This window comes from Prunus persica, chromosome G7 (genome assembly GCF_000346465.2).
Source record: "Prunus persica cultivar Lovell chromosome G7, Prunus_persica_NCBIv2, whole genome shotgun sequence".
NCBI lineage: Eukaryota > Viridiplantae > Streptophyta > Magnoliopsida > Rosales > Rosaceae > Prunus > Prunus persica.
The window spans coordinates 4,250,675-4,272,634 of NC_034015.1; the positions used below are offsets into that span (position 1 = coordinate 4,250,675).

At 37.9% G+C, this 21,960-nt stretch overlaps 2 protein-coding genes and 1 pseudogene across 2 annotated transcripts; 1 reads left to right on the forward strand and 2 right to left on the reverse strand.

Moving 5' to 3' along the window:
* LOC18771332 lies at nt 1,207-2,932 on the reverse strand (annotated as a pseudogene).
* Nucleotides 3,781-4,977, forward strand: LOC109950319 (uncharacterized mitochondrial protein AtMg00810-like). The gene has a single exon (XM_020568876.1). It carries the CDS (start codon nt 3,781-3,783, stop codon nt 4,975-4,977), a length of 1,197 nt encoding a protein of 398 aa, XP_020424465.1.
* LOC18769993 lies at nt 19,965-21,650 on the reverse strand. The gene has a single exon (XM_007203867.2). It carries the CDS (start codon nt 21,301-21,303, stop codon nt 20,176-20,178), a length of 1,128 nt encoding a protein of 375 aa, XP_007203929.1. The 5' UTR covers nt 21,304-21,650; the 3' UTR covers nt 19,965-20,175.

A 21,960-nucleotide genomic window follows, 5' to 3' on the forward strand; every position in this document is an offset into this window, starting at 1 on the left:
ATGAAATGACTGATTTAGGCCTTTTATATCATTTCCTTGGTATGGCAGTGATTCAAACTGAATCCTGCATTTTCATAAATCAAAAGAAGTATGCTCTGACGTTGCTGGACAAGTTTGGTTTGAAGCAATGTAAGCCAGTTAGTACTCCTCTAGTGGCAACTAAAAAATTGTGCAAAGATGATGGAAGTGATCCTGCAGATGAGAGTGAGTACAGACAGATTGTGGGTAACCTATTGTATTTGACAACTACAAGACCAGACATAATGTTTGCAGCTAGCCTATTAGCTAGATTCATGCATTGTCCAACAAAGAAACACTATGGAACGGCCAAGAGAGTGCTGAGGTATATTCAAGGCACCATTGATTTTGGTATTGAATATCAGAAAGGAAAAGAAGCCATCCTAATTGGATATTGTGACAGTGATTGGGGTGGAAGCCAAGATGACATGAGAAGCACCTCTGGCTATGCTTTCTCTTTTGGCAGTGGAGTATTTTCTTGGGCATTAGTCAAGCAACATAGTGTTGCTCTCTCCACGGCTGAGGCTGAGTATGTCAGTGCAAGTGAAGCTACTACACAAGCAATATGGTTGAGGTTTGTTCTAGAAGATTTTGGAGAATTGCAAACTGATGCAACTCCATTAATGGTTGACAACACTTCTGCCATTGCAATGACAAGAAATCCGGTTTTCCATCAGAAAACCAAGCACATCAACCGCAGGTATCATTTCATCCGAGATGCTCTACAAGATGGAGTTGTGGATTTGAGATACTGCAGGTCTGAAGAACAAGTGGCTGACATCTTCACTAAAGCTCTATCTAAAGATCGGTTTAACTATCTTAGAGGATTGCTTGGAGTTAAACCTGTTAACAATTTAGAAGGGAGTGTTGAAGGATAAATTGTTTCCAGGTTTAGTTTAGTTAGTTAGTTAGTTGGACAGGTGTATGGCTCATATGCCATCACATATTGTTGGACTAACATGTCCAGATTCATGCCAAGTGTACAGCTCACATGCTGGTACAAATGTATTGGCTGAGTCATTTTCTGTACTAGCTAAAATATATATATTGAAAGTAGGATGAGATCACACAATGAGTGTGTGCATGATTACATTCTTTTTGCCTAACAGATTCTCTCCCTCTCCTTTCTCCCTAAAACCTTTTCTCATACACTTTCTGTGCATGAACCTCTACTATTCTATAGAAACTTCAACAGTAATAACGTACCTTAACACCCGTCCAAAAAGATTCAATGTGACTATGGCACATGTTAAGTTCTAGTAGGTTCTCTGGATTGAAATGTGAGGGGAAATATTTTGAAGGATACCCAGCCCATTCAAGACTTCGTAAATTATCGGAGAGATATTCAAGATCATTAGAGAGGTTCACATTAGCAAGATTGAGAAGTCTCAGTTTCTTCATCCTTGAAAAGCATTTAGCATTCGCGTGCAACACTGGCCCAGTTTTGTCCGTGGTTATACTTTCTACTGCGTCTGTTCCCTATCAAACATGCACGGATAAAGAATAGTGAAGCTCATATAACTAACATATGAAAAGAACTGTAACTCATTTGTAAACTAAGAGTCCCCTTACTGTATTTTTGCTCAAGACATGCTTGGTCTCTTCATGGCGCCACAACCTGCTGCGATTTCCTGGCTCATCAAGACACTCTCGATTGACAATTTCACATCCCATCTCTTGGACCAACTGATGCATCCATAGAGTGACATATGAATTAGTTAACAGAGATTTCTCAATGAGGACATCTATTCCTATACCTGCACAAAAGCCGCAACTGTCTAGGATTTCTATAACTCGATCTTCTTTCTCCCTGTTAAAGAAACACGCAATGTCTAGGAAAATTTTCTTCTCCTTGTCATCTGGATCATCGTAATTTATTTGAAGTGTCCCCAAAACTATGTTACAAATACCTCTTAGTTTACCCAACGCACTGTTCCAAGCACTTACATGTCTTTCACGCAAAAAACTCCCCAAAACTTTAAGAGCTAGTGGAAGACCATCGGCATAACTCACAACACAGCTAGACAATTCAATATAGTTTTTTTTCAGGGTGGTCTTTTCCAAAGGCTTTCCAACTAAAAAGCTTAAGAGCGTCATCATGATTTAGAGGTTTGACATGAAATCTTCTCTTCACTCCATGTTCAATTAACAAATGCTCATTTCTAGTTGTAATAAGAACTCTACTCCCAGAACCAAACCACTCTTGCTTTCCAGCCAAATAATCTAAATGATCTGAGTCGGTCACATCATCGAGAATGAGAAGAACCTTTTTGTGATGAAGTAATCTTCTAATCATTGTGGATCCTTCATGAACATCAAATATGTCAATCGTTTTCATCGATATCCTTGAAAGAATTTCTCTTTGTTGGGATATTAAACCACGTTTTTGAACATTATCTTTGACATTCTCAAGAAATATGCTGAATTCAAATTCAGGAGAGATTCTCTCGCGAACAACTCTGGCAATAGTTGTTTTACCAATCCCACCCATACCCCATATCCCTATAAAGCGAACATCATCGACTCCTGCACCTAACAATAAATCAATTGAGTTCATACTTGAGTCTAATCCAACTGAGTTCTCCACAGAAGTAAACGATGTAGGATGTAATCTTTTCCATATCACATCGATTATATCTTTGATGAGCAAGGTTTCGTACCTATAACATATTAACATCAATATCAGTCATAAAGAATCAACATGCATATATGTTTTCTCTAGTTTTTATACAAATACTCTTGATCACTGAAAAGAAAAGTTGTCAGACCATATATAAAAATACTCCTGGCTTAAGGTCGAAAAAGAAGCAGCTATATTATTCATTGCATGTGCCCAAACCCCATTATGCAATAGCCAAGTAGGCCTAATATTATCCAGAATAAGAGCGCCAAAGAAAATCACCAAACTAGTCATTCTGATTTGCATGTGATCAATTTTTGTTTTAAAAAAAATATTGTTTAAAAAGTTGTTTGGTTAATAATTTCAGTTTTATGTGAAACTTAGAAATTGAAAAAAAAAAAAGATTTGGTCAAATGGTGAATTAGATATCATAGAATTAAAGTGCAAGTTACAAAGAGTTCATAGTATTTTTTGGTGAAATTTTTAAAGTTTAGGATTTTTTTTTTTTGTTAATTTTTTATTTGGAGGTCATTATGCTTGGATGTCCTCAGCTGAATGCAAGAGTCGAGGGGCCAGATCCAATTCAGGAGGTCCCAAATATCAAGTATTAGTAACTGGAGTGCAATACATGTGTAGTGATGTAAAATTGGTGAATGAAAAGTGTGTTAACTGTGATATTAAACAGTTAGTAAATCAGGTGTGCAAGGCACGTGGGTTGTTAGTAGAATTAGTTAGACAGTTAGATTAGTTATACGGGTAAGCTTTGCATAAACTGATATAAAGTGTAACAGTGCTGGTGAATGTGGTTAAGCAATACAGAAATCAGAATTTACAATTTTCTCTCTGTTTCTATTTCCTTCCCCTTCTTCTTCTTTAGATATCGTCTTCACTCCTCTCTGAATATGTTTGTTCACATGGTATCAGAGCAAGGCTTCACGTGTTGGGCTCAACGGCCACACGTGCTCCCACGTCACCCAATAAGCTAGGCTAGTTGCTCAGGGATTTAGTCAACAACCTGGTTTAGACTTTGGGGAAACATTTAGCCCTGTCGTCAGACATACGGGACCTAGCCTGGGCTTATAAGGAGTTGGGCTACTCCCCCCATTGCCAATTGGTTTTGGGGTGGAACCTCAACTTTCTTCATGGTATTAGAGGAGGAGGTGTTTATGCGTCAACCACAAGGGTATGAAGATCCTGCTCATCCAGAGTATGTGTGTAAGCTCAAGAAATCATTATATGGTCTAAAGCAAGCTCCAAGGGCTTGGAATGCTAAATTCACAGGATATCTGCCAGCACTGGGGTTCAAAATATCTCACTCTGATCCGAGTCTGTTTGTGAAACACGAAGGTTCAGATGTGATCGTGTTGCTGCTATATGTCGATGATATTATATTAACTGGCTCTAATGCAGATTTGGTACAAAATGTGGTTGATAACCTGAGTTCAGTTTTTGAAATGAAAGATATGGGTCGCCTTGCTTATTTCTTAGGATTGCAAATTGCATATCCTGCCTCAGGAGGTTTGTTTGTGAGTCAAACGAAATATGCTAAGGACCTGTTGCATAAAGCTGGAATGCAGTCGTGCAGAGCATGTTCAACTCCATGTAAACCACATAATCAAATTTTGACAGATTGTGGTGAACCGTTATCTGATCCCACCATGTTTAGAAGTGTTGTTGGGGCTTTACAGTATTTGACATTCACAAGACCTGACTTGGCCTATGCAGTAAACACAGTCTGTCAATATATGAATAATCCTACTTATGTTCATTGGTTGCTAGTCAAAAGAATCTTAAGATATGTTCAAGGCACTCTGAGCTTTGGCATCAATTTTACGAGCAGTACTAGAGTAAGTGATCCTTGGCAGTTGTCAGCATATAGTGATGCTGACTGGGCTGGGGACATCAACACAAGGAGATCTACCACAGGTTTTGTAGTGTTTTTAGGACCTAATCCCATCTCTTGGCAGTCCAAAAAGCAGGGATCAGTCTCCAGGAGCTCCACAGAGGCAGAGTATAGAGCCTTGGCAAACACTGCTGCAGATATTGCTTGGATCAGACAGGTGTTGCAGGATGTGAAATTCTTTCTACCTAATCCTCCTGTAATGTATTGTGACAATCTATCTGCCTTAGCACTTAGCTCCAATCCTGTCTACCATTCCAGGATCAAACATCTGGACATTGACTATCATTTTGTGCGAGAGAAAGTTCAGAAGAAAGACTTACTGGTACAGTATGTCCCTACAGAAGAACAAGTGGCAGATGTATTCACAAAAGGATTACATAGTCCTATATTCTCAAGACATTGTAGTCATCTTCGATTAGGAGATGTAACAGGGTAGGGAAAATGTTAACTGTGATATTAAACAGTTAGTAAATCAGGTGTGCAAGGCACGTGGGTTGTTAGTAGAATTAGTTAGACAGTTAGATTAGTTATACGGGTAAGCTTTGCATAAACTGATATAAAGTGTAACAGTGCTGGTGAATGTGGTTAAGCAATACAGAAATCAGAATTTACAATTTTCTCTCTGTTTCTATTTCCTTCCCCTTCTTCTTCTTTAGATATCGTCTTCACTCCATTAGAGCCAGTTAATATAATATCATCGACATATAGCAGCAACACGATCACATCTGAACCTTCGTGTTTCACAAACAGACTCGGATCAGAGTCTGAAAATTATATTTCACTTTTTTGAAATAGAAAATTAAATTTGTTTCCAAACATGTTTTCAGTTTTCAATAAAACTGAAAATTAAATGGATATCAAGAAACCCCTTGTAGCTAATGAATCTGGCATAATAAACCATCCCGAATCCTAACCCTTCACTAATTTCACCCCTTGGCTACAAACCCTAAACTTAATTTAATCTTGATCTTCCACTTAATTTAATTGATATCTCAATCATTTGTCTAATTAAACTTTGTGTGTATCTGAAGAACATTAAACAATTGTCCTTGGATTTAATTTTTGCGATAAAATTTATAGTAATGCTATTTGGATTTTTTTTTTTTGTCTTGCCAAAGTTTGGAAGGGAGAGAGAGGAAACACACACGCGGGTACTAGCTTAATGCTATTTGGACTTCTTTTTTTTTTTTTCTTTTTCTGCCAAAATTAGGAAGAGGAAAGGGGTAAACTCACACACATGCGTGTACAATGGTGGCTTGAACCTATAACCATTTGGGAGCACACCAAAGACTTTGGCCAATCCAACTAACACCTCATTGACATCCTATTTGGACACTCTAAATATTTTGACCACATAACTGACCACATTATGTGGCAGTTGATGTGTTTGTGCCATGTCAATTAAAATTGACACATTACTAACATTTTGTGTAACAACCCGATCTTGAATTAATATTTAATTATTAATTTATTCAAGTAAAAGATGAATTTACCACAAAAATAATTTAAGGGTTTAAAAGTTGACTTTTTGACTGGGAAAGAATTTGGGAATTTCAATTGCATCGTTGCATAGAGCATGTCGATATGAGTTCGTAGACACGTAGTGGGGTTGAATCGGAGTTATAACGAAGAAAATATTATCAAGAGACTGTGAAGGGCAAAATGATAATTTGTCAGATCAGATTTAAAAACCCCTCTCTCTCCTCCGCGTGACTCTCTCTCTCTCTCTCTCTCTCTCTCTCTCTCTCTCTCTTCGAACTACGGCCAACCGACCACGACAGCACAAGAGGCTGGTGCCAAAAGGACAGGCCCAGCTCCTCCATCCCATCTCAGCCAATCCTGGCTGCCAGCCACTACTCTTGCCACCGGAGAACTCGAAGAAATAGCCCGAATTTGACAGGATTTTCACCAGCTCGATCTCTCTCCTCCGGCTGCCATTTTCTGTGATCAAGGTATGGAATCTCATCTACTATTCGAGCTCTAGCTGATAGTTGGGTAGGATTTGATCAATTTCTAGCCTAGGTGAGTTGATTTTCAATCTAAAGTTTGGCCAGTTTTGGGATCGCAATTCCGACCACTTCCACTCATTTTTTGGGGTAGGTCCAAGAACAAAAGTGACTCCAAATGAGGTTTTACACCTATGGTAGGAATATTGGTCGACGGTTTGGAGTATTTTCGACCACTAGAATTTGATCTGCACACCCACGTGCTACCGGCGCATGTGTTAGGGCCTACAGCCTGTCATAAAATGATCCTTGTGATCTCACAAGCACGTAGGTACTATTGGATTCTAATTTGGTTAACTTTTGAACCCCTAACGGATCTCGCCTATTGTGCGATTTTCGGTTCTATATGTTCAAACCGTTGGATCGTAGTCAATTTCATATATGATGATCTAGACAGTTCCAGGATAGTATAGGATTCGACGGATCGTAAAATGAAATCCCGGATACTCCGAAAATGCCAACCCTAGGGCTAGGTTTACAGTAACAGTCCGATCGTGCGATCGTGATTCATCCGACTTTTCGATCGAGACCATCAAGACATGTGTCCTCGGAATATTGGAACCTGTAGGGAATCCCGGATTTGTGATAGGAGGTCGTGGGCCCCGCTGGTCGGGTTGACAAAGTTTAGGTGGTTTGACCCCTCGATTGACCGTGAGTCTTTCGAGGCAGTTATATCCCTTTAAAATGGTTAGAATGACTATGTAAACGAGTCCTGACCGAGTAGACTTGGTGTCTCCGAGGCTTGCGAGGATTGCGGTTCGAGTAGACTTGGTGTCTCTGAGGCTTGCGAGGATGTAATTGACAGTATTAATGGAATTGACGGATTAGGAATGGGGGTACGCCTAAGTGGAGAAGATTTCAGTTTTGAGATGTTCTTAAACTAAAATAGAGGGAGTTCAGTGTATGACATATTTATATTCAGTATATGACTGATACGAGTATTGGGAAGTTAACAAGTATTGCTTTAGAGTTGTGAATATGTTAGAGTATAACACACACATGATAATTCAGTTTGATTTGCAAAACACATGACAATATGATGAATGAATAAGATATTCAAGCACCTTATTAAATGGAAAGGACTACGTGTGGCTTGATCCCTTAGTAAAGGTACATAGGCAGCCTAATGTTACAAGGTGCAGCCACGAGTTGAAGTCTTTGAGATTGCTAATGTACTATTGATATTCTGAAAGTTTAGATGAACTTTATTAGCAGAATGATTTACCCATTTTGTTGAGGCCTGAGGCCATAATGATATGATGCTTGATTGCTTGGATATAATTAAATGCATGCTGAACGATTGAGATATATAAATGTTTGTTGACAGGTGGGAACTTTTGGGAAACGAGCAAATTACAGGGGAGACTTTGCTGAATTTTCGACTAAAGTCTAGTTGTTAGAAAATTTGTTTCTAGTTAGAAGGGCAATTTGATCATTTGTGCCAGCATTCGCTAGGTGTCGAACACGCACAGGGTTCGGCTCGGATTCCAAAGTAGAATTTTGATCGAATCCTGTCATTTTGCTTATTTCTTATAATAATAAAGTCATAAAAATAAAAAGAGTTAATTATAGTTATACTCATAGACACGGTATCAAGTCTTCGAGAAAGGTGGAGTAACTAATGTGTATTTTTGTTGTCAAGACATTTTTCATAATTAATATGTATTTGTAGTCTTCGTGTGTTTTATATTTTTAGTCTTAATTATTAAAAAAAATGAAAAAGAAGCAGAGGTGGAGGTAACTACCATATCGTAAGTGGGTTTTGAATTTTAATTTTGTTTTAATTTCTTTATTTAAATTATAAGTATTTTACAATTTTACCCTTAGAATGTTAAATATACATAACTCTGAGCAATTTAGTTAATCAAGGGTATATTTTGGATTTTTGAATGTTATACCATTATTTTATGCTTCTGCCTTTATATATACTAAGTCCCTTCGCTTATTTTTTTTAAATTTAAATTTTATTTTAGAATTAAAAAAATAATGGGTAGTTGTATTCCATAAAAATAGTACCCATTATCTGATTGTTTTTATTTTTAAATTTTTTTTAAATATGAAAAAGTATGAATTTACCATATTTTCCTCATTTAATTAATAATTTCAATTCAAAATGTTTACATTAATCAAAGGCATTTTCTAGTATTTTCACTGCCTTTTATTATATATATATATATAGAAATAGATAAATCATCATATAAAAACACGGCTACTCTTTGAAAACCTTTTAAGAAACTTTCCTTGGGAAAATAATAAAAGTGAATGTATACCAGTCCTTAGCCTTCCACCCAGAGAAATTTGCCACTTTCGCCAATGCGTCTCTCCACTCGTGCACCTTCGTTTTGTCATCCGAACTAAATCTTTCTTCCAGTTGTGTAAAGGCTTTCTCAAAATACCCCGTTTGTTTTCGTACATCAGATGGATCAACATCATAGAAAATTGGTAGCACTGCTTCTCTTGCTTCCATGAATTTAAGAATGTGTAGAAGTTCATCCAAGCACCATGTTGAGGATGCATAATTTTGTGAGAGGACAATGAGCGCAAACCTTGATCCTTCAATCGCAGCAATCAGTTCTCCAGAAATAGCTTTTCCCTTTGAAATTTTAGGGCCATCCCTGAAAGTTATGATTACTTGAGTTCTCAATGTTTCATGTAAGTGATCTGTAAAGCCCTTTCGAGTGTCATCACCTCTAAAACCGAGAAAAACATCATATTTCCAGTGAGGTATTGTAGATGGAGAAGATGTAGATGTTCTTCATGTGTACATCGCCACTGAGAACGAACTTAATTACTTAGCTGTGGCAATTTACTGAAGATTGTGATCAAATCCACTATGAGTAATCCCAAAAGTTTTGATCATTCAACAAGTCCTTTTTTCGACTGCATAGAAAATATTAAAAATGTTAAAATTAATGCACATTTGTGTCTTAAATAATATAAAAAAATCTAGAATAATGGAGAGTGAGCAAACCTACTTAGCAAAGTTGGTGAATCCAAAATACCATGGTATCAAAGTATATGCTTTAGTATAAAATAATCGAAGTACTGTAATATAATAAACTAACTGACTAAGCTATGTGGTTTAGAACTCTCCTATATATAGGCAGAGGCGGCATTGAGCAGGAGCAAGGTGAGCAATAGATCAGGGCCCCTCCGTTTCATGCAGCTGGCACTGTTCCATCCATGCAGCTGGCAGAGGACGCTTTCCTTGCGTACCATGGCTAGTACCAGACTTGGCCACGCTTAGAGCACCTCCACCACTCCACCCAAACCTTGGCAACAGCCCCCCAAGCCTAGTTTCCCCCCTCCGTCGTGCAGCCTGAAGTCCGGGCAAGCCTTGGGGTCCACTAGCCCGGGCAAGTTCAAAGAAAATTCTCAATTAGGCTGTAGCCTGACGTCGCTGACGTCACACTGAAGTCAACGGCTGAAATCAAAATTTTCTTTTCCATTGGCGCGTGAAATGCACCCAACGGGAAGATGCCACGTGGCGCTTCCCAAACGGTCCGATTGATTTTTGTCCAGAAATCGTATGAACTTTATTTTTTTGGCTAAAAAAATTGAAAAAAAATCCATTTTATTTTTAAAAAATTCTGGATTTTTTCCCTATAAATACCTAACCATTTTATTCACTTTGCACACCAAATCTTCATACAACTCTTCTTCTTCCAATATTTTTTACTCTCCACTCATATTTTTCTACTACTTTTCATCTATATCCAAAAACAAATGGCATCTTCTGTCGATGCTAGAGGCGCGTGGACAACTCAGAAAGATATTGTGTCGTGTGAGTGTTGGGTGAAAGTTAGTCATTGTCCGGTTACGGGTAATGAGATGAAGTTCTGTCATATATGGAGAAAAATTCATGGAGAATTTGCTGAAAGATTGGGTTCGCCTCGAACAGAAATGGCCTTGGCTAGTAGGTAGAAAATATTGAATAAAGAGTTAGGGAAATAGAGAGATGCCTTGGCAAAAGCAAGGGACAATATTCAAAGCGGTCAAAATCTAGGCGATGAGGTAAAATATTTATAATTGCCGTTTTATTCAATTTAATGTAACTTTTTTTTCTTGCATAATCATTTTTTTCTTGCATTTCCAACTTGTTTATATTTTCTTCCATATTCATTTTTTTTCCTTGCATTTTCAATTTGTTTATATTTTCTTGCATAATCTTTTTTTTTCCGTGTATTTCCAATTTGTTTATATTTTCTTGCATTTCCAATTATTTATTTTTAATAGATCCTACAAGCACAAATGTGGTTTGGTGCCATGGGGCAAGGCAAAAAGAGTTTCATGAGTCACCAATGTTGGGAAGTTGTGAAGAATTGTTCGAGATTCAAAATTATTTCCACTGGTCCACCGGTTGTGTTGAATGAGACACAGCTCCACGATTCACCGGCAACCGATTCGACATTGGACTCCCCAATGGTTCAAGACTCACCACTCCCACGTGTGCCAAGACCTATTGGGAGAAAGGCGGCAAAGACAAAGAGAGGGAGCACTTTGAACAATGAATGTACACAATTTTTGGAGCAAACAGCTAAGAATGGAGCACTGAGAATTAAGAGAGACTTGAAAAGAGAAGAAGCGGACAAAGCACGACATGAAGCATTTGCAATTCAAAGGCAGCATGCACAAGAACAAGACATGGATGATAGAGAGATGAAAATCATGGCCATGGATACAAGTCATATGTGTCTTGAAACAAAGTCCTATTGGAAGTTAAAACGAAGGGATGTGATGAGAAGAAAACTTTTTCATGACGACGGACCTAGCATTAAGGAGTGGTTAAATGATTAAAACCATTAGGTTGTATTGAAAGATTTTCCATATGTATTAATTTGTTGTATTGTTTCCCTTTTATTCAATAAAGAAAACATTAAATAATATGACCATTTATTAAAAATATTTTCACATCAAAACAAAGTTTAATTAAAAACAAACCTTAATTTACTGCAAACAACACACAAAACAAAGCATAATTCCAAACAGACCACACACAAAATAAAGCATAATTAAAAACAAAGCATTAATCTTGACTTTATCCACTGTGATTGCCTTCATCTCCCACAAAGTGCTCAATCAAGTCAACTTGACGTCTCTCGTGAACTTATGAAGATTGCATTTCCTGATAACGATCAATCATGGGGTTGTTGTATCGACCATCCCGAATTAACAGTTCGGGCTCCATTGGTTGTCCATTTGGTCCCATCGGCCTTTCATAAATTCTTGTCAACGCCATATTCATGGGATTGGATTTGAACACCTCTAGTGAAAGGACCCGACCCAAATTCCACTTTGGAATCTGAGTTGAACCCTGTGCGTGTCCGACACCTGGCGAATGCCGGCCACAAATGACCAAACTGCTCTTCTAAATAAAAACCTAGTTTTCTAGCAGCTAGACTTCTGCCGAAAATTTGGCAGTCTCCCCCGTAAATTGAACGTTTCTCAAAAGTCCCCACATGTCAACAAACATTTAATATGTATCTCAATCGTTCAACATGCATTTAAATATATTCAAACAATCAAACATCATAATATTCTGGCCTACGGCCTCAATAAGTCAAATAAATCATTCTGCTACAACATTCAAATCAATTCTTATAACATCTCCAGAACAGTGTTAGATTTCATAATAACTTAACTGGACTACCTTTTATTACCTGACCTTGTGGCTGCACCTTGTAACACTAAGCTGCCTACGTACCTTTACTGAAGGATCAAGCCACAAGTAGTTCTTCAAATAATCGTATCAATCATGTCCGAATATAAATATGCCAAACACTGAACTCCCTTTAGTTTAGTTTAAGAATACCTCAAAACTGAAATTCTCTCCTCCTAGGCATACCCCCATTCCTGATCCGTCAATCCCATCCTCGCAAGCCTCGGAGACACCATTTCTATTCGAGCATTAATCCTCGCAGACCTCGGATATACCCCTTCTATTCGAGCCGCAATTCCCCCTCTCGCAAGTCTCGGAGATACCCCTTCTATCCGAGCCGCAATCCCCCCTCGCACATCTTGGAGATACCCCTTCTATCCAAGCCGCAATCCCCCCTCCTAGGTCTCGGAAGTCCCTAAAGGTTCTAATATGCCTAGGACACAGGTCCCGTGAGTTTGGTCTCGATCGGCGGTCAGATTGATCACGATCGCATAATCAGATGGTTACTATAAACCTAGCCCTAGGGTTGGCATTTTCGGAGTATCTGGGACTCCATTTTACGATCCTGGAATTACCTAGATCAACATATATGAAATTGACTATGATCCAACGGTTCAAACGTATCGAACCCGAAAATCGCACAATAGGCGAGATCCGTTCAGGGTTCAAACATTATCCAATTTGAGATCTGCAAAATCCTATGCGCTCGTGAGGACCAAGGAATCATTCTAGGACAAAATGTGGCCCCCACTACCCTGCTCACGCGCCGGCAGTGGGTGGGTGTGCAGATAAAATTATGGCGGCTGGAAAATCTCCAAACCGTCGGCCAAGATTTCTACCCTAGGTGTAAAACATCATTTGGAGACACTTTTGTTCTTGGACCTACCCCGAAAAGTCGATGGAGGTGGCAGGAATCGGAGGCCGAAAACTGGCAGATTTTCAATTACTTATTTACCCTTCAAAACTCAGAAATTTCTCCTATCCAACTCAACCAGCAGCTAGAGCACCTCGAGAAGATGAGAAAACACACCTAGATCGCAAGATTTGGCCATCGGAAACACCCGAATGAGCCTCCGAAAAATCTGTCCAAAACTGTCCAAAAACAGCCCGGATTCCTTCAATTTCTGGCCAGCAACGGTGGTTCCAGTGGCTGAGGTTGGTCGGGATGAGAAGAGGGAGGTGGCCCGGTTCTTTTGGGACTGGTGTCACCCAAAACGGAGGCGTGTGGGGACGGTGGTGGAGGAGAGAAGTTGGCTGCCAAAAGAGAGAAACCCAGAAAATCCCTGCTGTGTCGCAAGGAGTAAGAATAGAAATAGGGAGGCCCGGGTACTTTATCGATACTGTAGCAGTAACAAATTTTAAAATTCTCATTACGTCCTTTACGTTTCTTGACCATTCCTCCTTCGTTACAACTCAGAATCTGGCGTGCCGCATGTCTACGAACTCATTTCGACGAGCCCAACGCAACGATATAACTCAATTCCCCAAATTCTTTCCCGAACAAAAGTCAACTTTTAAACCCTTTAAAATATTCTCGAGGTAAAATTGTCTTTTACTTGAATAAATTAATAATTAAATGTTGATTAAGGATCGGGTTGTTACAAACTACCCCGTTATAAAAATTTCATCCTCGAAATTACATACCTGTCACTTGAAAAGGTGAGGGTACTGGGCTCACATCTACTACTCGAGTTCCCAAGTAAGCTCCTCCATAACTTGATATGATGGGAACTTAACGTTCCACGTTTCTTGAACCTCATCACACCCTCCAAGGGAATCATTCTAAAAATCTCACTTACCAATCGCATCTCAATATCCTCAGAGCAAATATCCACATCATATTTCTACCAATATTATGTCATTCTAAGCCTTGCCAACATCATCCCCTATATGAATATACATAAGCTCGTCGGGTTTAATATTCGCAACTTTTATAACATTCCAAAAGCTGGCCTTTGAACCTAAAAACCACTAAAATACAAACTTAGATGTTGGTACACTAGTACCTCTCTCGACATTTGTCCGCTGTCAAGAATACACAAACTTCACCCAGAATCTCTGTTGGATCAGTTGTCCCCATCAACATGTAACTCTAGGAATTACAAATTTTAACTTTTTAAGACTGTTATTTTCTTCTTTTGTTAGAATTGACAAACGATATTGCAAATATATTTCTTCGAAGGAAGTACCAGAAAAGATCACCTTTACCAAGTTATAGTCATCATACACTCCACCATGGTTATAGGCAACTTTGAATGTTGCACCCCTACTGTAGAAAACACCCTGACTGTCTACCAGATCTTTCATAGGTAACTTCCTAAAGTACTCTCTGCGCACCCCACCATGACTTGCTTATTTTAACTTCCTCTAACAAATTCACTATTTGATCGTCTGAAATCATTGTATCAATGTCATCTTTAATCATTGATGGTCAAATTTGAGTTGTTTTTGGTGGTGGAACTGCAAGAGCAGAGGCTCAATGTATTTCTTATTGACTTAGTCTCCTTTGAATACCTTTTTTGGGACTGAGCAAAGCCAAATCCTCATATATGAATCCAGTTCTGTCTATATGTATATGAGGCTTCCTATCTCTATAGATGAGATGACTATGTTCATCTTGGCGATACTCCTCAGCAATGTACTCAACTTCTCAAGAAATCAATCTACTACTAAGCCCTCTGCCTTTGGTAAGATGAGTGAAAACCTAGCCACGTAGTTAGGCACAATAGGCACAGTACATGGGTGCACAAAATGTATCAAGTTTCATGAATTTATTTGTTAGAGAACTTATACTCTCCACTCTTGTTCATATTTTCTAGGGACCCCACACGGATAAAATAACACTTCACCCACTTATTAAAACATCCTTTCGCTAAAAACCTTGAAACTGAAATTTAATCTACCATCATAGACATACCCATTATATTTCCATTAATACCTGGTTTTCGTTTTGACCCACATAACTCCGTCAATTCATTATACTACTGTCGATACCTCGTGTCATCATGGTGACACACCCTCGCAGGTCTCGGTAACACAAGGTTGACACGAGCCACCTTTCTGGCAAGATTCAGGAAATCCGCATTCCTCGCTCCCACAGTCCGGATATCCCTAAGACTCTTGGGGCAACTATCAAGTATGTTGACCTAATCAAGAGCAACTGATTTATTATGCTTGGGTACCTAGGGTGGTTTTAAGAAAATATGATTTTCCTGAAAAAGATTGGAATTTATAAACTACCTCTTAACTAACCTGAAATCTTGCTGCCATCTAATCCAACAAACTATCTCTGTCCTTATTTCCAAATTATGTAAAACATTCTCAACTCGGCAGCATATAATAAGGTATTGAACTCATGCATTCCTATTTATACATAAATTACCAAACAATAATCCTGTTGAAAAATATTGAATGTATAGTTCATCCTACCACCTATGTATACCTATTTATTTCCATCAATTTCTCGTGTCACCGTGGTGACACATCCTCGCCGACCTGAGTAACACAAGGTTGACTCGAACCACAAACCTCGCAGGATTTAGGAGACACTAGGTCAGCCTAATTCGCAATCCTCGCAAGACCCAAGGGGCACTAGGCCCACCTAAGCTGCATCCCTCGCTCCCACAGTTCAAACATCCCCAAGCCTCGTCGGGCAAAAGTCAAGCATACTGACTTAACTGAAGACAATACTTAATACACTTGGTCCATTCGATTCCCATAATCTCCTTGCCAAGCAGTTGGGCAATTCTTCCATTGGCAGTGTATACAATCGATGCTTCCAATCATTCCTGGGAAACCTCGAGCCTCGGTTTTTTGTACAAGCCTTCAGAGGTCTCTAGTCGTAAGATTGTGAAGGTACTCCCTCTTGTAGAGATTTTCTACTGCATCATAGAATCTCACCAAGCACTCTAGGATAGTTGATTTTTCCATCCGCGCAATCTCATCCACCTACTCTGCAGATGCCCCATAAGCAAGCATCCGTAAAGCAGTTGTAAGTTTTTGCTCTAGAAGAAGACCCAAAACCCCAACAGCATCATACTTCTGAACGAAGTATGTGTCACAATTGCAAATATCATGCATGATTTTTTGAAACAAATAAGGCTGGATTCTATATCTATCTCAAAAATAAGACACATGATATAACGAATTTAGGATAAAGTTATCTTCCAAGAGATTCTTACCCCGAGGCTGCCTATGTCTGTCCACGTTCGGGCCACGACGACTGTGGTGTTGCCTTGATTCATTGAGCATACACACTGCTACAACCATTTCTTCCTCCTCTTCATCGACCTCACGATCTTTTTCAGCACGCTGCGCCTGATTTCTTCCTCTTCTCGCTCTTGCCTCTCCAACACCCTCATCATGTTGGACATTGAGAGTAGAATGTGTTTTGTAAAATTTGAGAAATGAAAGAATAGAGAAGATATGGTGTGAGAGATAGGAGTTTAGGGTGCAGTTTTATAGAGGGATTTAGAAGATAGAGATGACATGTGGAGCAATTTTAGAAGGTGAAAATCTTATTTGAAATATGAAATTAGAATTTTTTAATAAATATTCGAAAATCTTATCTGACATGGGACACGTGGCACAATTTTAGAGGGTAAAAATCTTGCCAGAAATATGAGATTATAATTTTTTTTTATAATAAATATCTGAAAATCTTATCTGAATAAGACACGTGGCAACCAAAAATCTTATCTGAAATTTGATGGACACGTGACAACCGAAAAATCTTATCTGAAAATTTAATTAGAAAATTTTATCCGAAAATGTTATCTGAAATTTTAGGTGAGAATTTTATAATAAATAGTGACACGTGGCAACTGAAAATATTATCTGAAATTAATGGTTTAAGTATAAAAATAAATAAATAAGTAAATTAAAGTGAATAGTGTTTGCCCTTGCCCTTACCCTTTGGAGTGGAATCAAAAAAGGAAAGGCCGCCACTATTTACATGAATAGTGTCAAACTTGCCCTTACCTTTTGGGGTGGAGGTGCTCTTAGGCTCAACGTCTCTCAAGCCCATCAAGGTTGAATGAGGATGGTCCAGCATGGTCAACTCTTGGGTTAACAAGAATTTTATATATATATATATATGTATATATATATATAGGGTAATGATTTCCCCACTCCAATTTTATCCACTTACACTCCATTTTTAGTTATAAAATAGAGTATAAGTGGATAAAATTGGAGTGAGGAAATCACCACTATATATATATATATATATAAGTTTATAGTTTTATATATTTATTTATACTGGATCCTTTCCATTTTTTAATCTCCAAATTTAGAAAATTAGGACCCAGATAGATTAGCATTTAATTAGTTCATGAAGAATATTGAACCACCATCTCAATCCTTATTGCATTACTAATCTTATTTATAAATCATTGACTTTTTATATCGTCATGCATGCTCTGCGGTATAAATTTTTTATTGGTTAATCAGATTCTTTTCACTAAATAAATAAACTAGTTCTACAATTAATATGCTACAAAAATTCTACGAGCCAATTAATATAAAACTGAAACTTGTTGCTTGAGATGATCTTAATTAACGTGATGCATATTTGCATTATGCGCATCTACAAGGTCAGTTTGTCAATTCCCTTTCTCGTAGCCAAGGAGATTTAGAGAGAAAGAAAAAAAAGATATGTATGTTAAAATCATTTTTCGTCGTGGCTATTTTTGAAAAATAAACCGTTTCAATCCAAACAAAGTTTGTCAATTCCTTACGATTTTTTTTCAACGATCCAAACTGTCTATGTTTATTATTATTATTATTATTTTTTCAGTTTTACTATTCTCATTATGATTTTCATCTGTTTTAAGATTTTGTTATCTTATTTCGGGGGGTTTTTTTAAAAAAAAAGGGGAGGAGGATTTGTGAATTCCAATTAATTATAAGACCACTGAAATTGAGATGTCAACATCGATTTGGTTCCCTCTCTCCCATCCACCTTATCAGCGCCATTGATACAAAGTTTTTCAAAATTGAATTATGAGTTAACAACCTTCTCTCTAACCTTCTCCTCATGACATGTGTCATTATCCTTACACTTAAAACAATGTAATTAATGCATCACACAAACTCATTTTTATTTTTCAAATTTATCTTTATTGAATATATTGGTTTTTTTACAACTTTATTACCACCTTATTAAAAAATATATAAATAAGAAAACGAGAATTTTATTTATTTATTTTAAAAAGTGTCTTCTTCTTTTTCTTTTTCAAAGAGAACGTTTTTTTTTTCCCAACAAAAATGACAATAAACATAAATATTAATAACAATAAACATATCCTAAGAAAAAAACAAAACAGTAAAACATAAATAAAAATAAACATATAAGAAGCAAAAAAAGCAAAAACAAAAACAAAAAAAAAAAGAAGAATAGTAAACATAAATGAAAAGAAGCAAAAGAAGCAAAATATTAAACGGACATTAATAACAATAAACATATCAGTAAAAGAAGCAAAATCTGTTTTCTAGAAGGAAAAAAAAAGGGACATTAGACACGTTTAAAGTAAAAAAGGTGATAAGAAATGAAGTTTTAAAAAGATTAATTTCTTTTAAAACAACAAATTCAATATATTTAATAAGAGTAAATTTGAAAAATAAAAATTAGTTTATGTAATACATTAATGACATTGTTTTAAGTATAAAGAAAGTGACACATGTCATGAGTTAAATGGAGAAGGTACAAAAGAGAAGGTTAGAGAGAAGGTTGCTAGCATTCCCTTTATCTATTACCATCATAATAACTCCACGGGCCGATGATTTTAAAAATTATTTAAAAATAATCTTCATGCACTTCTCTTCAATAGGAATGTAGAGAGAGAAAAAAAATTGATTAAAGAATAACTATTTTGAATTTTTTATTATAAAAATAATTATTCAAAATTGATTATAAAATAAAAAGATAATGTGGGGACAGATGTCAAGACAATAGTGTGTTAGCCCAAATGCAACGTGTGATGTGAGTGAGTGAGTTGCTAAATATTAAAAAAAAAAAAAAAAAAATTAAAGCCGCTAGCGGATTAGGTGCTAGATTTGACGACCACGTATTTTCTACTCTAGATAACATTCATAGTACCTGACCCAAACAAAAAACATTTTCTTTTTAAAAATCTCAACATACCTACTATACCAAGCAACATACTTAAAGTAATTTTTATTTATATTTTTGGTAAAAAGTTAATACCTCTTTACCAACCCTGATGTAAATACATTCAATTCACCTACCTAGATTTACTAGGTACCTTCCACCTACCTCATTTCCTTTTCTAGCCGACAACGTGACACATCATTTTTCCCCTTTACCTTTTCCTACCTAAAATCTTACATAACAGAAATGACGTATGACATGTAAAAAGTTAGAGCCAAAATTTTAATGTTTATGGGTCAAAATGTAAAACACACAATTTAATTATACAATCCTTTTTGGCTATTGTGATAATGACAAATTTTGGATGGGGAGGGAGGACAAGACGACTTTTGGCCTAGGCCCGACTATGCCGCTACCCAATACATGACATCTATTATGTTGCGTGACACAATGAATGGCAGACATTAAAACATGCGTCAACTACATAAGAAAAAAGAGCCAAAGTTAGGCAATTCCCACGAAAACAAAACATTAAGGTCCTTTTAAGTTTGTAAAGGGCAAAGCTTTTGATCATTGACAATCGCTTAGTTCGGCCGTAAGAGAATCTATAAAGCCAAAACACTACCACTCATAAAAGTCTAAAAAGAGACATTGCACCGCTTAGGCTTAACCAAACATGTTTTTCCACTTTGGAAAAACCAAGAAACTCACCCCAAAAAACAATAAATGAAAAATATATACATTTTGCTGCTCAAACCCACCGGGTTTGTCCTGGTTTTGTTTTTTTTCCTTTTTGTTAATAAATTCATTTTTAAATTACAAACCAAAAAAAAAAAATCCTAAATATGCCATCGCATCTTAATCCTTGAAGATGACGTCATTGGCCATACTCATCAACGGTCCAATCGCATCCGGCGGGAACTTCCTTGCGAATAGAAATGGGTCTCGCCGTTCTGTCAAGGACCAAGCAGAACCGTTGCCGCTCTCCTTCTCGTCACCGTATTTTGGCCTATCATTTCTCAAGGTGGTGATCAAATGGGGCCCCAAGTCGGAGGCCTTATACGTTCGGGGGTGGCCATCGAATCTCCCGCGCCAATCCACATGCGTGAGGGTAGCGGGCACGCACCCGCCTGGTTCTCTCATGTTCAGGAGGGTAGGAAAGTAATTTTCCTCCGGGTAACACGTGTCCCAACGCTGGCACGGTAGCTTGAACTTGGACCAGAGCCGGTGGTCACCCACAACCACCCTCGCATGCTTCCGCTTCAGGATCCAGAATTGGGACCCGATCCGAAACTCCTCCAGCTTCACCTGTGGCAACATTGCGTCCTCCCCACGCGCCGCCCACCTGTCGTACGCCCCGATCTCGTTGTCTAGAATCTCGATGAAGCTCTTCTTCGATCGAGCGAGGGTTTGGTACGTGAAGTTGAAGGACCGGATGGGGATACAAGAAGGAGAGAGAAGCGCGAACATGGCATTCTTGGGGTCATCAAGGAGGGCGTGGGCGAGCAAACGACGAGTCGCGGAGATGAGAGTGGAGGTGAATCGCTGGGCGGGTTGGGAGGGGATGACCCGGTGGGCGAAGATGCCAGAAAACGGCGGGTCGTAGGGGAATCTCGGGTCAGCGTGGACATATATAGAGAAATGGGTTTTGGGGGTTTGGTTGAAGAAGCATTCCCAGAGAGGTGAGAAGGGAAGAGGGGTGGTGGTTAGGAAGAGGAAGGCGATTTTGGGATGATCGGAGCGAGGCGGGCGGGACTTAACACGGGCGGCGAGGTGGAAGAGCGAGTCGTCATCTAATGGGAGGGATTTTGGCAGTGAAATTAGGTTGATTTTTTGGTAGGTTTTGGTGAGTTTTAGGGATTGGGAGATTTGGGTGGGGATGGTGGTGGTTATGGTGGTGGTTGGGCTTGTGATGGTGAAGATTATGGTGAGAGGCAAACAGAGAAGAACGGCGCAAATGAGAGAAAATGGCGTTGGGGAGAGCATAGTTTTGTGGTTGAGAGAGAGAGAGAGAGACAGCGATTGGTATTTTTAGTGGAAAATGGAGAGTGAGATTTGGTGGAAGAAGATGAGGAGCATGGTGATTTACGGCGGGGATAAGATTGATGACAACCTAAAAGCGCTTTTTATTTTTAAATTACTTTTTAACTTATTTTAAAAATAATTTGTTGTCTTTTGTTTGGAGGATATAAAGGGGATTTAATGCTAAATAACCTGGTTGGTGAAGAGGTATTAATTTTTTTACCGAAAATATAAATAAAAATTACTTTAAGTATGTTGCTTGGTATAGTAGGTATGTTGAGATTATTTTTAAAAAATATTTTTTTGTTAGGGTCAGGTACTGTGAATGTTATCTGGAGCAAAAAACACGTGGTCGTCAAATCTAGCGCCTAGTCCGCTAGCGGCTTTAATATATATATATTTTTAATATTTAGCAACTCACTCACTCACATCACACGTTGCATTTGGGCTAACGCACTTTTGTCTTGACATCTGTCCCCACATTCTCTTTTTATTTTATAATCAATTTCGAATAATTATTTTTATAATACAAAATTCAAAATAGTTAATCTTTAATCATTTTTTTTTTCTCTATGTTCCTATTGAAGAGAAGTGCATGAAGATTATTTTTAAATAATTTTT

What these genes read in the sequence shown, in the direction of transcription:
- LOC109950319 (XM_020568876.1), top strand. Translation starts at nt 3,781, where the DNA reads ATGGTATTAGAGGAGGAGGTGTTTATGCGTCAACCACAAGGGTATGAA.
- LOC18769993 (XM_007203867.2), bottom strand. Translation starts at nt 21,303, where the DNA reads ATGCTCTCCCCAACGCCATTTTCTCTCATTTGCGCCGTTCTTCTCTGT.